The sequence below is a fragment of the Sphaerodactylus townsendi genome, linkage group LG01 (assembly GCF_021028975.2).
Source record: "Sphaerodactylus townsendi isolate TG3544 linkage group LG01, MPM_Stown_v2.3, whole genome shotgun sequence".
In the NCBI taxonomy this organism is placed as follows: domain Eukaryota; kingdom Metazoa; phylum Chordata; class Lepidosauria; order Squamata; family Sphaerodactylidae; genus Sphaerodactylus; species Sphaerodactylus townsendi.
The window spans coordinates 177,597,894-177,614,247 of NC_059425.1; the positions used below are offsets into that span (position 1 = coordinate 177,597,894).

Sequence of the window (16,354 nt, forward strand, 5' to 3'; positions counted from 1 at the left end):
GGGGAGGCTCCAAGAGTGAAAAAGCCTCCCTGTTGCCGAGAAGCTTCTAAAGGGCTCAATTAATTTACTCTGCTCCAAAGGGCGGCGTAAATCTGAATTCCCAGCTGCTAGCACAATGCCACAAATGGCCAGGAGGGAGCCAACTAAAGTTAGCTCCTCCCTGGTCATTCCCCCGGCCCACCCCTGTTACATTGGCAGTGGTGACAGACGGATTGGGTCGCTGGCACCGCTGGCTCTGAATCCCAGTGCTCAGGAGGTGGGGACTGTGACGCACCAGCAGAATTGCCACTCCACCAGGGTAAGTGCCCCAGGGAGTGCAAATCACCGGCGGAGCCATGCGCTACTTCTACGAGTGGATTCGAGGGCTTCCCTTCAGATGGGGGCCCTTGGAGCATCAGTGGCGTAGGAGGTTAAGAGCTCGTGTATCTAATCTGGAGGAACCGGGTTTGATTCCCCGCTCTGCCGCCTGAGCTGTGGAGGCTTATCTGGGGAATTCAGATTAGCCTGTACCTCCACCTGTATGCTTCTGGGTGACCTTGGGCTAGTCACAGCTTCTCGGAGCTCTCTCAGCCCCACCTACCTCACAGGGTGTTTGTTGTGAGGGGGGAAGGGCAAGGAGATTGTCAGCCCCTTTGAGTCTCCTGCAGGAGAGAAAGGGGGGATATAAATCTAAACTCTTCTTCTTCTTCTTCTTCCTTGACTATCCCTCTATTTTAATATGAAGAACTATTTCACTTCACACATTTTTCACTTGGTCCATTTAGCGTATTTCTTTTTAACGTGCTCCGTTTTTATGTATTTCTATAGCTAATTTTAAAGGAATATTTGCTTGTTTGATATGGTATGTCAATGAGTGGTCTTTCCAGTGTATCCATTCCTTTGTTTCAATTTCTCGTTGATCAAAGCAGACTTGATTTGAAACAGACCTCAAATGTCTTAGTATGCCTGATAAATACATGGCAGTTAAAAAAAAATTAAAATAAATTCACCAACAGTGGAGTGTTGCATCAAACCATTTTAAAGTCTATTAATTTTATTGGTGGAGGCATGTGCAGGGGCAGACTGAGAGTCCAGAACAGCCCAGAAAGAGGAGGGAATGAGGAAGAGAAGGATCATAGAGGTTCCTACACAGAGGCATAGGGGGGAAAATGACGCCTGGGGGCAACACCTGCTCTGCCCCCGATCCCCCTCTCCAACGCTCCACTTACCTGACTGGGGCCCCGCCGGGCACCCCTCAGCCCCGCCCTGCCAAGGTGCTCCTTTGGCCAGCATAGGCTCCGCCGACTGAAGGAGCAGCCTAGTGGGACAGTGTCGAGGGGAGGGGTGTGGGGGGTGATTCTCCGCCCCCATGTGACCAGTTGGCGTGTGCCTGAGGACATGTGACCCCACAGGTCCCCGTGAGTGTTCTGTCTCTGTTCCTACATGCCCACCTTGGACAGGGCAGAGGCCAAAGGCTTGCCGTGGCTCCTCATACCTGCCTTGAAGAGGATGACGGTTTATTGGTTCATGATGGAGGTAGCATCAGTTCTTGCATGCCTTATATAAGTTGGCCAGGACTCTGTCCTCAACCGCTGAAGACTGCCAGTTTGTGGTGGCAGCAGCTCTCATCCACCTGGTGTGGGGGGGGGGCCTCCCCCAGACCAGGCTCCTCAAACCATTGGCTATTGGGATTTTGCCTGGTGCCCTTAATTTGACAAATATTACACCCATGCATACTCCAACTCACTAGGTGAGTATCATTTCAACATTATCTTTCTATCACAAATATACAAAAAAAAATTTCACTGGTAAGTACACCGTCAGGTATGGCTATAAAACCTCTAGATTAGGTTTTTATTTCGGCAGTCCTTTGTTAAGCCAATCTGAAATGTACAAATACATTTAGAGGAGTAAAGAAAAAGAATACTTTGTACAACAATTGTAAGCAGAGGTGGGATCCAGCAGGTTCTCACCAGTTCCCCAGAGTGGGTTACTAATTATTTGTGCGTGCCGAGAGGGGGTTACTAATTGGGTCTGCTTTTCTGTTAGAAATTCCATTAGGTCCAAAAATCATAAAGTCCTGTTGTTTCCTATGTGGCTGGTTAGCGAAGGTAGAAAACGGGATAATTCTCCCTGTTGGCTGTTTTAAAAACATGTTTTAGAAATATGATAAAGTTCCTTGTATAAGGAAAGTATCCTTCTTTTGATTTCTAGAAACAAAATCAAGTATTTGAAAGTATTAAGTATTTGACAGGCAGTCAATTAGAGGAGAAGTAGTTGTTTCTGTTGGCAGTGGACGATAGGACTTGCTATAATGAGTTTAAATTATGGACAGAAAAATACCAGTTGGAAATTAGGAACTTTTTTTTTTACAGTAAGAGTTTTTTACAGTAACAGAGAAATTATTAATGCCCCGCCCACGGAATGCCCGGCCACGCCCCCGTTGTGCCCTGCCCAGTCCCATTGGTGCTACACCACTGTTTAAATCTAAATTTTTTGGATCCCACCACTGATTGTAAGTGCATATGGGAGGGTTATTTGGGTTTTTTGTTAATTATATGAAAATGAAAGGATTAGATAGACTTTTATATATTGACACCTGTATTTGTACATTTCAGATTGGCTTGACAAAGGACTGCCGAAATAAAAACCTAATCTAGAGGTTTTATAGCCATACCTGACGGTGTACTTACCAGTGAAAATTTTTTTGTATATTTGTGAAAGAAAGATAATGTTGAAATGATACTCACCTAGTGAGTTGGAGTACGCATGGGTGTAATATTTATGACAGTACCTGTTGTACACCTGCCTTGATTATTATGGTGGTGCCCTTAATGGCCAGTTTGGACCTGTGCTTAAGTCTCTCACATTTAAATTTGTAGAACTGAGGAGGGCTGAATGGGTGACATACATTATATTTTTTTCTGCGATCCAGAATTTTACTTTTCTTGGTACAGAATTTGTGGGCATTTGGGTTCATAATAGATCCTTTTTGGTTTGGCTCTGCCCCAATTGCATGAATACCGCTGGAATGAACTGTCAATCCATTGTGGATTCTGTGAAATATCTGGAAGGTTGGAAGAGTGTGAAAAAGCAGTGGGTCAGGATTGGAGTTCACAACTTCTTATTGTAAAGTTAAGAACCGATTAGCATGATGGGATTGGAGGCTTTTACCAGACGGAACAACCTGTCCTAAGTTTAACAAAAATATCTAAATGTTTTTAAAAAGCTGGGTTGTATCTTAAATTAAAACAACGACATAAAAGGGCGGGGCGGGGGAGGTACATTTCTTGGGTAGAAAAGTGGGAAGCTAATTTGTTCCTGTTGAAGAAATTATTTATTTTGAGGGATGAGGCAGAAAGTGAATCATCAAAGTGGGAGGCTCCTTCAAAGAGTACATTAATGGCTTTACAGTATCCATAATCGGAAGGAAAATATTTTCCTGTGTCCATGGAGAGCAGATTCCACCATGAATGGTCCAGCAGGAGCTACCTTTTATGCACAGAATTAGGCCATATTGGTCTCCTCAGATGTAGCTGCTCAGTTTCAACGTGAAGAGAATATGTCGTTCACACTGTGCATTCCTCTCATTCTAGATTCGCACACACTGTCTAGACCTGAACTTGGATTTTCCTGTAAGGCAGTAATTAGCTATAGAACTGCTCTAGTGGCCTGGAGCCATTTTGGCCGTAGGCAAATCCAGCCATCTCCTTTCCTCTGTGAGAGCTTTTCCAGACTCTTCCTCCATTCCAGCCAATTTTTGTCATTCTGTTCATAACTTCAGCCTTTGGCAGCAGAAACCGATTGTGATTCTCATGAAATTTGCTCCCTTGGTGCTCTAGACCTTCCGCGGCACCTCTCGCCTCCTTGTCCTCTGCCTCTCTTGTTCCTTGACCTGGTCTCTCTTCTACATTTCTGTGTTGTTGGCATCTTTCTTCTACTGCAGCCCATAACTTTCCTGTCCCACTCGTGATCTGATGTTTTGGAATCCAACCTGCCACCTGGTGGAGCAATTAATTGGGCCTGACCATTATTGGGCCTGCCCAAACCAGCCAGGGTGGTGTCGTGGTTCAAATGCCAGGGTATGTTTGTGCCATCAAGGCAGAACTGACTTATGACAACCCTGTAGGGTTTTCAAGGCAAGAGATGTTTGGTGGTTTGACATTGTAGGGACTGAGAGATTTCTGTGGCTGGCCCACGGTCACCCAGCCGGCTTTATGGGAGGAGCGGGGAATCAAACCCAGTTCTCCAGATTAGAGTCCATTGCTCTTAACCACTATACTGTGCTGTCCCTAACGTTAACTTGGGCCAGTCACACACTCTTAGCTTCCACCCTGGCAAGTATTTGGTTGGGAGACCTCCAAGGAATACCAGGGGCATGACACAGAGGCAGGCAATGACAAACTACCTTTGAAGTCTTTTGCCTTGAAAAGCCTACAAGGTCACTATAGTCAGCAAAAAAATCCTCCTGTTATTGGTATTTTCTTCGTGTGTTGATGCTGAGATTTATGATTGATGAATCCCTCCTGCTAGGAGTTACCCTGACCCTTAAGAACAAGCCAGCTGGATCAGACCGGAGTCCACCTAGTCCAGCTCTCTGCTACTCGCAGTGGCCCACCAGGTGCCATTGGGAGCTCACATGCAGGATGTGAAAGCAATGGCCTTCTGCGGCTGTTGCTCCCGATCACCTGGTCTGTTAAGGCATTTGCAACCTCAGATCAAAGAGGATCAATATTGGTAGCCATAGATCGACTTCTCCTCCATAAATCTGTCCAAGCCCCTTTTAAAGCTATCCAGGTTAGTGGCCATCACCATCTCCTGTGGCAGCATATTCCAAACACCAATCACGCGTTGCGTGAAGAAGTGTTTCCTTTTATTAGTCCTAATTCTTCCCCCCAGCATTGTCAATGTATGCTCCCTGGTTCTAGTACTGCGAGAAAGAGAGAAAAATTATTCTGCAAAGGGAAATTAAGAAGAAGGAGAGTTTGGATTTATACCCCACTTTTCTCAATTGTAAGGAGTCTCAAAGTGGCTTACAAACTTCTCCTGTTCCTCTCCCCACAACAGATACCTTGTGAGGTAGGTGGGGGCTGAGAGAGTTCTGAAGAACTGTGACTAGCACAATGTCAACCAGCAGGCTTTATGTGCAGAAGTGGGAAAACAAATCCAGTTCACCAGATAAGAGTCCGCCACTCATGTGGAAGAGTGGGAATCAAACCCAGTTCTCCAGATTAGAGTCCACGGCTCTTAACCACTACACCACGCTGGCTACACATTGATTTCCCACTGAAGTTTCTCTAGATAAATTATCTCATTTATGATAAGGAAAATCATTTATGGGAACCAGAAGGACATTATCACTGTGTCGTGTCTGTGACTGCAGCCACAATTACAGAGTCAACTCCTGATGTGTAGCATGTGCCACCTTGTTAGAGTTCCTAACCTCCAAGTGGGGTTTGAGGCTCTCCTGAAATTACAACAAATCTCCAGACAACAGAGATCAATTCCCCTGGAGAAAATGGCCGCTTCAGAGAGTGGAGTCTCTCAGACGCAGTGTGGCATAGTGGTTAAAAGCAGGTGGATTCTAATCTGGAGAACTGGGTTTGATTCCCCGCTCCTCCACCTGAGCAGCAGGGGCTTGTCTGGTGAACCAGATATGTTTCCACACTCCTACATTCCTGCTGGGTGACTTGGACTAGTCACAGTTCTTTGGAACTCTCTCAGCCCCACCTACCTCATAAGGTGTCTGTTGTGGGGAGAGAAAGGGAAAGGAGCTTGTATGCCACCTTGAGTCTCCTTACAGGAGAGAAAGGTGGGGTATAAATCCAAACTCATCGTCTTCTTTTCTTCTTCATATCACAGATTCTAAGTGAAATCCCTCCTCAAATTCTCTCCTCCACTAGCGCTGCCCCCCAGATCTCTAGGAATTAACCACGCCAGACTTGGTGACACTATATCAGATGCTTTCTCCCTCACACACACTGCATGTGATTACTGACAAGAAAGCAAAGAAGTTTGCCTGCCTGCAGTCATGTGGAGAGAAAGTCACATTAGGATGTGTGCAGATGGAGCCACAGCAGTTCCTGCAATCAGAGAGTGGAGTTCTGCTAGGATAGCCCAAAGAAAGGCAGCTTTCTGACAAGAAGTGTGAGGGAAACTGTTCCAAGGTGAACCTAGCTCCACATACTCTCACCACTGAAGCAGGCAATGCCATGTAGAATTTGCTGGAATTTTGAATCAGGGCCCGAATGTGGACTGCTTTGATGAACAATGACAGGGATTAGTTTTGGCTCTTTCTGCATGTTGGCTCTGAAAACATTCTGTACTGATTCACCAGATAAATGAAAGGCTTTCCCTTGTGACTTACAAAAGTGGCAGCTCTCAACAATGCCAACACTTCAATTAAATGATTGTAGGGGGGCGAAATTCTGAAGAATAAAACTTAGTGCATTTCGATCTGCGTAATCTACACTGAGAAAACAAAAGCAAATGGACGGTTCGACATTTACGGTTGCTCAGTTCCTCCCTGTCACGTGTACACGGCGTTTGCCTCATTCAATCTGTAAAAACAGGGCTCGACTTTTGTACACTGAATGAGGCACATGACTGAGGAGAAGCGATAAACCTGAACACTCATGTGCGTGCACACACTTTCACAGGTAGACACTCACACTGTTGTTTCCGGCCTCTTTCTAGGTTAACCTAGGGTTGGCAGCTAATGGTTGGCAACTATTTGGGAGACTGGGAGGCAAGGATGTGGGAGGGCACTGTAGTGCTGATGGCATGGCACTGTTTCTGGACCAAACTCAGAATTGACAGTGTGCCAATCTAGGATTTAGCGGAAACTCTGTGGTAAAACCATAGAGTTGCCAGTGAATCCTAGAGTGGCATGACATCACGTCTGAGTTCAGCCTGGAAATAACATCGGTATCACTGCGGTGGCAGTTTTAAAATTCTTTTTTTACAGTCACTGGTGGAAATCATCAGCTTGCGGCGGGAGATCTCCCATTATAGAGGGAGACCTGGCAACCCAAGGCAATAGGGTCTGGGGGAAGGCTTTCTGTACCTGCCAGCCTCCTTAGTATCAAGATTAAGTTGCAGGTATCGTATCACTCCAGTATTGATCTATCCTCACTGGCTACCAGTTTGTTTCTGGACCCAGTTCAAGATCTGTGCTGATCTTTGAAGCTCTATATTGTTTGAGACCAATATACTTTAAGGAACACTTACTCCCATGCAAACCTATCTGACTGCTATGGTAATTTTCTAAGGCCCTGCTTCAGGCGCTCCTGCTGTTTTTGTTTTTTTTTTTTTATTTATTTATTTATTTATTTATTTATTTATTTATTTATTTATTTATTTATTTATTTATTTATCAGTCTTATAGACCGCCCAACCCCCGAAGGGCTCTGAGACGTGAACAACATAAAATAACAATTACATAATGGACTGTAAATAATTTAAGTTAAAATGCAGCAATTAATAAACGACTAACAACAGTGCCCGCAACAATTCCTGTTAGACTCTCCCAGAAGGGGAGAAAAAGAGTGGGCCCATAGATGGTAATGGGCCCAAAATCTATTTTACTTAATGTGTTTACTTAATATTGCATATTTATTTATACACAGTAGGCTGCTTGAGTTCCACAACGGAAAAGGGTGACTAATAAAGGTTTTAGATGAACAAATAAAAACCCAAGACAGAGCCTTTTTGGTTGTGGCACTAAAATTGTTGGACTCCCTCCCTAAAGATATTTGCCTGTCCTCTTCTATCACTGTTTTCAGCAGGTGAAGACATTTTTTTTTGTTTTGTCTGGTGTTTGTTCAGGGACCTTTTCTTTCTGCCCTATGTTTTAATTGCTGGAAGGAGTGGTAACATAAAAAGCTGCCCCTGGGATTGCTAATTCCAGACTGGGAAATCCTTTGAGTTTGGGGCTAGAGTCACAGCCAGTCAGATCTCTAGTAGCCCCAGTCCCAGCCACTATCGTAACACACTTGGCAGATTCCACGAAACCTATCGGTGAGTGGTATGATGCCCAGAAATATCAGATCGGAGACCTTGGTCTATCACTGGTCTTTGCTTTATTTTTAAACACAACAGTGGCGTAGGAGGTTAAGAGCTCGTGTATCTAATCTGGAGGAACCGGGTTTGATTCCCAGCTCTGCCGCCTGAGCTGTGGAGGCTTATCTGGGGAATTCAGATTAGCCTGTACACTCCCACACACGCCAGCTGGGTGACCTTGGGCTAGTCACAGCTTCTCGGAGACTCTCTCGAAAGCCTCCACCTACCTCACAGGGGGTGTTTGTTGTGAGGGGAAGGGCAAGGAAGATTGTCACCCTTTGAGTCTCCTGCAGGAGAGAAAAGGGGGGATATAAATCCAAACTCCTCCTCCTCCTCCTCCTCCTCCTCCTCCTCCTCCTCCTCCTCTTCTTCTTCTTCTTCTTCTTCTTCTTCTTCTTCTTCTTCTTCTTCTTCTTCTTCTTCTTCTTCTTTAACCCCAGAGGCTTGATACAGCTTTGTTAAAAAACAAATAGAGCATCTGAGTGCGGTTTTATATTTTATAGCTTCTGCTGATGAAAATCAAATTGGACAGAAGATTTTAGATTGCCTGAATCCATTCATGATTGCGGCGCTCCTTCCCCTGAACTTTCTAGGTTAAATGTCTAATCCAGGTCTAAAGCTGCCAAGGACAGTCAATTCTCTTCAGTCCATCCTGGCCAAGTCCCTGCTAAGATAACTGGCATCCCATTCTTCTACCATTCCATTTATTGGTGAATGGTACCGCAAGAGCCATGTTCATTACTGTGCCTGTGGAAAAAGGTCCAGCCCTTTAAAATAAACCCTCAGGGCAACCCATCCTACAAACCAAACATTACACTTGTTAATTATATCCCTAAAGGCAAACAGAGGATGAGGTGTATTTCTAGCTACCCCGACAGCAAACAGAAACTATCCGATAACCTGGCCAATCTTGTGCTGGCTAAATGTAGCCTGCAGGCATTCACTCTGATTAGAGCCGATTGGAATGTGGTTTTCGTCAACCTGTGTCAAAGTCCTGCTTATTCTGCAGTTTGTACATATGCTTCCAACCATGGCCGCTGAAACGTTGAGATCTTGCTCTTTTCAGGGGGAGGCTGGAGTGGCTAGTCTCAGTTGAAATCCTCTGCTTGAGTCATTTGATTATTTGCCCATGCTTGTTTCTCCACCACCTGTTGGCTTTTTTCGTTATCAGTTGGCATTGTGTGAGAGCCAGCATGGGGTAGTGGTTAAGAGCAGGTGGATTCTAATCTGGAGAACGGGGGTTGATTCCCCACTCCTCCACCTGAGTGGCAGAGGCTTATCTGGTGAACCAGATGTGTTTCCACACTCCTACATTCCTGCTGGGTGATCTTGGGCTAGTCATAGTTCTTTGGAACTCTCTCACCCCCATCTACCTCACAAGGTGACTGTTGTGGGGAGAGGAAGGGAAAGAGCTTATAAACCACCTTGAGTCTCCTTACAGGAGAGAAAGATGGGGTATAAATCCAAATTCTTCTTCTTCTTCTTCTTCTTCTTCTTCTTCTTCTTCTTCTTCTTTGTGACACAGATTTCTGTCCTGACACGGTCTGTGTTACCGTTCTGCAGATTCCGAAAGACCCATGGCTAGTGAAAGTAGAGGAACCCCAATGGGCCTTTCCCCACTTACCTTAAACCCCGCGCTACTTGAGGAGAGTAGCGCGAAGTCCCCCGGCACTCCCCACGACAGGGGCGGCGACAGCGCAGCCGCCTCGACACTGCCGCTGTCGTGCCCTCTCAGCGTGCAGCATCCCAGGCGCTCTTCTTAACGGCGCCTTTTGATGACCCCGTGCAGAGTGCGGGGTCGTGGGGACGCCCCGGAGCGCGGCATAGGGGGGATCGAGGAGAGTGGGGAAAGGCCCAATGTTTTCCCTCACTTCGGGTTTTTTGCTCCCAGTCTACCCACCTCCCACCCACCCCATGGGCATTTCTGGGGGGAATCTATGGCTGGCATTTGGAAAGAGCACAAAAATATTGATATAACACAGAATTATCAGTTTGAAAATTTAAAGAGTTTTTAAAAACAAAGCCGGTAATCTTGCTACGACCAGGAGTGACCTGGAAGGCAAGCTGCACGGCAGGCAGTGGGGCACGAGGAGCCCCCACTGAGCCTCCCCGCTTGGACCTCTTTACTTTTTTAACGGAGGGAAGGTTATACAGGGAATTAAACTACATTGACATACCCTCTTCAATTAGAGGGCAGGTCAGTTGGCATCAATCAGAATTGATTGTGAAATGGAAAATGTGTCTGATTGCATTTGCTTGTTAGCTCTGATGAAGGCTGTGCTGGCCCATGAAACTTCATGCCAGAACAAATTGTTAACCGTAGAGCAGCCATTCTCAACCAGGGTTCCGTAGTACCCTGGGGTGCCGTGAGCATGTCCCAGGGGTACCGCAGCAACACTACCCCCCCTCATTTTTGTGGTGTCTCCCACCGGCACCAGCAAGGACATGGAGCTGGCCCATGGGGCAGGGCCTGCCACAAGGTCAGCAGCCACCACCTCCCCCAGTGCTTCCCTTCACCCTGGGAGGGGAAGGTGGGGTGTGTGGCAAGCAGGGGCAGTGGGAGGGGAAGGTGGAGGGTGGCGGCAGGGGTACCTTGAGATATGAAGAGTGAGGTCAAGGGTACCCTGACCTCGAAAAGGTTGGGAAACACTGCCGTAGAGGATTCCTTGTTGTATTTACTGCCTCACGATAATTATTCTAAACTGAGTTATAACAGGGTTAGAATTTAAATAATTTTCTTCAAATGAAAAGCAGTAGCCTCCTTGAGAATTTAGTACTAGCATTTTACTAGGAAAAATCAAAATTTATTATCAACCCTGTCTTGGGGGCAACAAAACAAATCTCCCCTCGGAGAATGTCTTCCTCTTGTTTTGGGAATTGTGGTTTTAGGATATAATCTAGAATATAATTGTGCATTAAGGGTGGCACTGGAACTCCATAATCTTTTTTCCCCCTCAACAATGAATATAAGTTTTGATAGAATTCCATAAGTGTTTGCCAGTAATGTATGACTTTCCATTCCTACTCATGTTCACCACTCACGCCTGACGAATTGAAAAACCACATGTACAAATCCTGCCTGAGTCAGGTTTTCTGAGTGGCTTCTATTTGTCCAATCTGGAAATCTTTCTCGCATGGTCTACCAAAAGCCCATCCCTAACTGTCACCCAGAAGAAATGCAAAGTTTTGTGCCTTCCTTGAAAAAACATTTGGAGTAGCATTTAGTGGTCATGGAGATAAATATTAACCTTAAGAAACAGGGTGAGTTGTACATGTGAAGGAATTAATACGGAGATAGAATGTCCTTAAGAGAGAAAAGGGGGCTTGGTTGTTTTAAGATGGCTTAGTGGCGAGTTAGGATCTCAGTCGCAAAGTTGCTAGATGACCTTAGGATGCCAACTAGGGTTGGCAACCTCTAGATGAGATCTGAAATCTCCCAGAATTACAACTTATTTTTGGACTATGAAGATCAGTTCCCCTAGGACCGTGGTGGTGAACCTTTGGCACTCCAGATGTTATGGACTACAATTCCCATCAGCCCCTGACAGCATAGCCAATTGGCCATGCTGGCAGGGGCTGATGGGAATTGTAGTTCACAACATCTGGAGTGCCAAAGGTTCGCCACCACTGCGCCTAGGAGATCATGGCTGCTTTGGAAGATGGACTCTTGGCATTATAACCTCTTGAAGCCCCATCCCATTCTCCACCCCTCCACCCCCCCACAGGAATTTCTAACCCAAAGTTGGCCATCCTAGCCCCCACTCCTCTTCTTGTCTTTGAAGAACCCATTACATGATTATAGAGATAATCCAGTGTTACAGCAATTTTAGGATTAATAAGAAAAGAAAAGAAAAACAAGAGCTTTTCTGACTAGGGCCAATTTAGTAAGATAAGCATTTGCACACAAGCTTAATAGTGTAAACTGAATCTAGATTATGCTGAGAGGTATGAAAATGTTATGTTTTCTGTGGTGTTCCTTGTATTTGAGTTCTAAACACTTTTTTTAAAGGAATTAGATTGTGGGAGTGTTGTGGGATTTCCGGGCTGTATGGCCATGTTCCAGAATGCGGCCACGCAACCTGGAAATCCCACAGCACTCCAGTGATTCCAGCTGTGAAAGTCTTCAACAATACAATTAAATTGATGTTTGGTGCTTTCTGGGTGCAAATTGGTTGTGGTGGTGGTTGGCTGCTTGCTCGCTGAATGTACCTGGACGTTAAGAACCCTTATTACCATTTCTCCCCCCAAGGGAACTAAAAGGCAAGATTGAAAAAGAAAGCACCAAGCGGGAACTGCTGTCCAGCCAATCCCATCTCAACGAATCGCACTGCATCCATTGCCTGCAGCCCTTCCGGTTCCTGGTGAACAGCAAATGCCGCTGCTTGGACTGTCACTTCTACACCTGCAAAAACTGCAGCCTCTACAATAAAAAAGAGCAAGGCTGGGTGTGCGACCCGTGCCGCTTGGCCAGGTAGGTTCTGTGCAGGAGTTTTGGTCTAATGCTCACCCTGTCTTGCTTAATAAAGGTAAAGTTTCCCCTTATGTTATTTATTTTTTTATTTATTATTTGGATTTGTAGACCGCCCCATCCCCAAGGGGCTCTGGGCGGTGCACAACAGTGTCAGCATATATACAATGTATAACAAAGGATCACAATAGTGACCAGATTTACTGAAATCCATTGAAATCCATTAAAACAGCGGTCAAAACAATAATAACAGGCGTCCCATAACTCAATTCATTAAAAGCCTCCCCAAAAAGAGGGAACGGCCAGACTCCTCCCTAGGAGGGTAACAAAGATGTAAACAAAGATAGAATAGTAAAAAATAAGGGAGTAAAGGGGGGCGCCCTACTCAGCGACTGGACACTCCAAAGGCCCGGCGGAACAACTCAGTCTTACAGACCCTGCAGAATTCACCAAGGTCCCACAGGGCCCGGACAGCTGGAGGAAGAGTGTTCCACCAGGCCGGGGCCAGGGCCGTAAAGGCTCTGGCCCATGTGGAGGCCAGCCACATCATTGAGGGGCCAGGAACCACCAGCAAATTGGCCTCTGCTGAGCACAAAGGCCGAGTAGGGGCATATGGGGTAATGCGGTCTCTAAGGTACGAGGTCTCTAAGGTACGTGTCCGACCCTGGGGTACACTGCAAGCAGTGATTTCATAGGCAAGCTGTTTTTGTGGGGTAGTTTGCCATTGCTTTCCCAGGCTCTTCTTTACCCCCTAGCTATGTGCTAGGTACTCATTTACCGACCAAGGAATGGATGGATGGCTGAGTTGACCATGAGCCAGCTGCCAGGATATCTGACCCACAAGGGGGCTTGAACTCCTGACCGTGTGAGTGGCACTGCAAGCATTTAACCACTATGCCACACGGCTCCTGTCTTGCTTAATACAGTTGGCTAAAGTTCTTTCGGGGATGGGCTTCCAGCTTGGGCATTCAGCCTGCAGCATTAGCCTCATCTACATTGTTTTCCCTTTTACATGATGGTTAGTTTAATTCAGTTTATTACAGTCACAAGGTCAGCAAAAAGAAAACAAAGACAGATGCAAGTTGTACATAAATACAGCAATCCATGGTAACATTATTACGATCATCATACTGCTCCCTAGCTTAACATGGATCTACACTTGTTATATGCTAACATACAAAATTTAGCTACCTGCAAAGATAGACAAGAAACCTGGTGTTCCAATAAAATCCTTTGCATGATAGATTTGCAAGTCCTTTTATGTATTTATTATTGCACTGGTTGTTGTTATTTCAGTTTATAAACTGCTGTCCCCCGTAGAAAGGGGCTCAGAACAATGAACGCCAATAAATCATACAGGATTAGAACCTATATAATTAAAACTTCCATCCCGACCATATGTCTCTCTTCCCTTTGCATTGATTAGGTACATAACGAAACATAAAATAACATAAAGAGAGGAGCATAAAAGAGGAGAGGATTAGGTGTAAATTGGAGTGTGACAGGGAGAGAACAAGTCAGTTCAAATGTCCCCTAGGAAATCATGGGTTGATCAACAGCCAAATGTTAACCAGTTTGGGAACCTCAGACTGGGATATTAGGCCAGGTTGTGAAGCTGTTCATCAAGCATAGTCAGTCTAAGCCAGCTTTCCACTCACCAGTTAAATTAAGCTGTGCTTTCACACGGTGTTTGAACTGACCCAGAAAGCTGCTAAGCTTCTGCATTTTCTTAGTTTAATTTCTCGTCAAAGCTGAGGGGAGTGAAATTTTATTTATTCTTCCTTTTTTAGGCCATTCTTCCTCCAAGGACATTAGGGTGGGTCTGCCCTATTATTCTTAAAACAAACTTGTGAGGATATAACTAGCCTAAGCAAACTTCTCTACTTATCACTCCGTGTCACTTCGACTCTAGTGTGCAACTAGATCCCTCAATTGGGGGGGGGATTCATCTTAGTTGATCCCATACATATAAATAATGTGTGCATATGTGTGCAGGTATGTAAATCAGAACCGAGAAAGAAGCTGTTGAATTACATTTTAATTATATCGTTATTTTGGGCAGTACAGTATAAAAAACATTTATGGAGTTAGAATCTGTATTATCTCCAGAGCCATAAGGAAAGGCAGGCTATAAATGTTTAAATAAACAAATGAAACACAAGAATGGCTGCTTATTCTGAACCAGGACAGTGTGTGCATATTTGACCTGTATCCTGTCAGCCATGTTGGCTCCAGGTGATTTGGTTCCAGGTTCTAATTCCCATTTGCTTACTTAGAAGACTTCCAGGTAATGGGGGCCCTTGCTCACCTGGCTTGCAGACAGAAACTGGGGCTAAAGGTGGGGGGGGGGGGACAATTATCCCGGGGAGAAAAGCAAAAAGCAAAACAAGGCTTCATTTACTTAAAGGAAGTTCTGACTATAGAGTTCCTGGTGATTCCTAGAGCTTCACATAAATGAAAAGGATAAGTCTAGAAATTGCCAGAAAATTTATGCTAAGATGACCTGACAATGCTAACTATACACCTAAAGCAAGTATTGTCTGATAAGCGCATTGGAAAGGCGTAAATGTTTCTATTCTGCATGTTTCTTAAACAGCACATTTAAAACCCCACAGAAGTCATCAAATAATTGATTTTAATTATTAGATACCATGTAACAATAAAGTAGATTTGTACTGATAATTTTTAAGGATAAATTATTAGAAGTTTGGGAGATGACATAATTAATTTTAAACGGATAAGCTGTAGGGGAGGTCCCAGGAGGGGTTAAGTGCAGAAGGTAGTTAGAAGTGGGGAGGAGATATTAGTACACTCTACAGTAAGATATGATTTTATGTTGATTTATAGCTACATAAGATTTTCCAACCTATAGTATCAGTGGGAAGTGATATAACAGTGGCATGTTTTGCTTTATTAGCTTTGATAATTGGTAATGTTTTCATATAACAGAATGACTTAACTTTTGGTTTTCTTACTGTATAATTCCCTTAATGTAATTGTGGAGAACTTATGATTAGCTTCTGATTACCCTATACTATTATGTTTTGTCTTTTCTCTTTATGTACCTCTTTTATATTTTAATTTTGGAAAACCAATAAAAATTATTTTTTTAAAAAAACCCACAGAAGTCTGCTGGAGTGGTCTAGGACTTGAGAAGTTCCATATTCACTGATTTCTACACAACTCTTCCTTTCTTGTCGTGAACAGAATTGTGAAGACCGGATCTTTGGATTGGTACTATGAACACGTGAGATCCCGGTTCAGACGATTTGGAAGTGCTAAGGTGATGCGATCTCTCCACGGGAGGATGGCGCGTGGACAGAATTCGAATCCTGCCTCGCTTGATAGTGGCAGAGGGCTTGGTGAGGTCCTATCAGTAATTTCAGCACAGCCCTTTGAACATTCTGCAAGGCTCTGGGTGCTGAATTGAGTCTTACTGCACAGTTACTGAAGTTATGTCTGGGTAACTATGGCCTATTCCCACACAGCTTGAATTAGTGGCTTGGCTTCCAAACCAAAGAGTGTGGTTTGCAGCTTGGCTTGATTCCCAGTGCCTCTCTTTTTAGAAATTAATCACCAGTGGTGAGTGGTTTGGAAAAACTGAATTGGATTGGGCTATTTACCATAAAACTAAAGCTAGAATCAAAAGTGAATGTTAATTCAACTCAAGTACAGGAAAGTTCTAGAAGGACCATTGGGTATAGCAACCAGACTTAATCTTGTGGATGTCTTTAACAGTTTAACTCTTCATTAGATCTGCCAGAAACATCTGAATCTTCTATTAAAGGAGGAATATTGAATTATATAGCTGATTATAGAGTTATATAGCTTATAGTGAGTTATATA

General features: G+C 44.5%; 1 protein-coding gene across 1 annotated transcript in view; it reads left to right on the forward strand.

Annotated features, from left to right (window-relative positions):
• The window catches only part of MLPH (melanophilin), a 97,080-nt gene that overhangs the window by 22,391 nt on the left and 58,335 nt on the right, over nt 1-16,354 (forward strand). The window contains exons 3-4 of the mRNA XM_048506296.1: nt 12,290-12,511; nt 15,716-15,870. Coding sequence (XP_048362253.1) covers nt 12,290-12,511; nt 15,716-15,870 — 377 coding nt within the window. The remainder of the gene's footprint in view (nt 1-12,289; nt 12,512-15,715; nt 15,871-16,354) is intronic.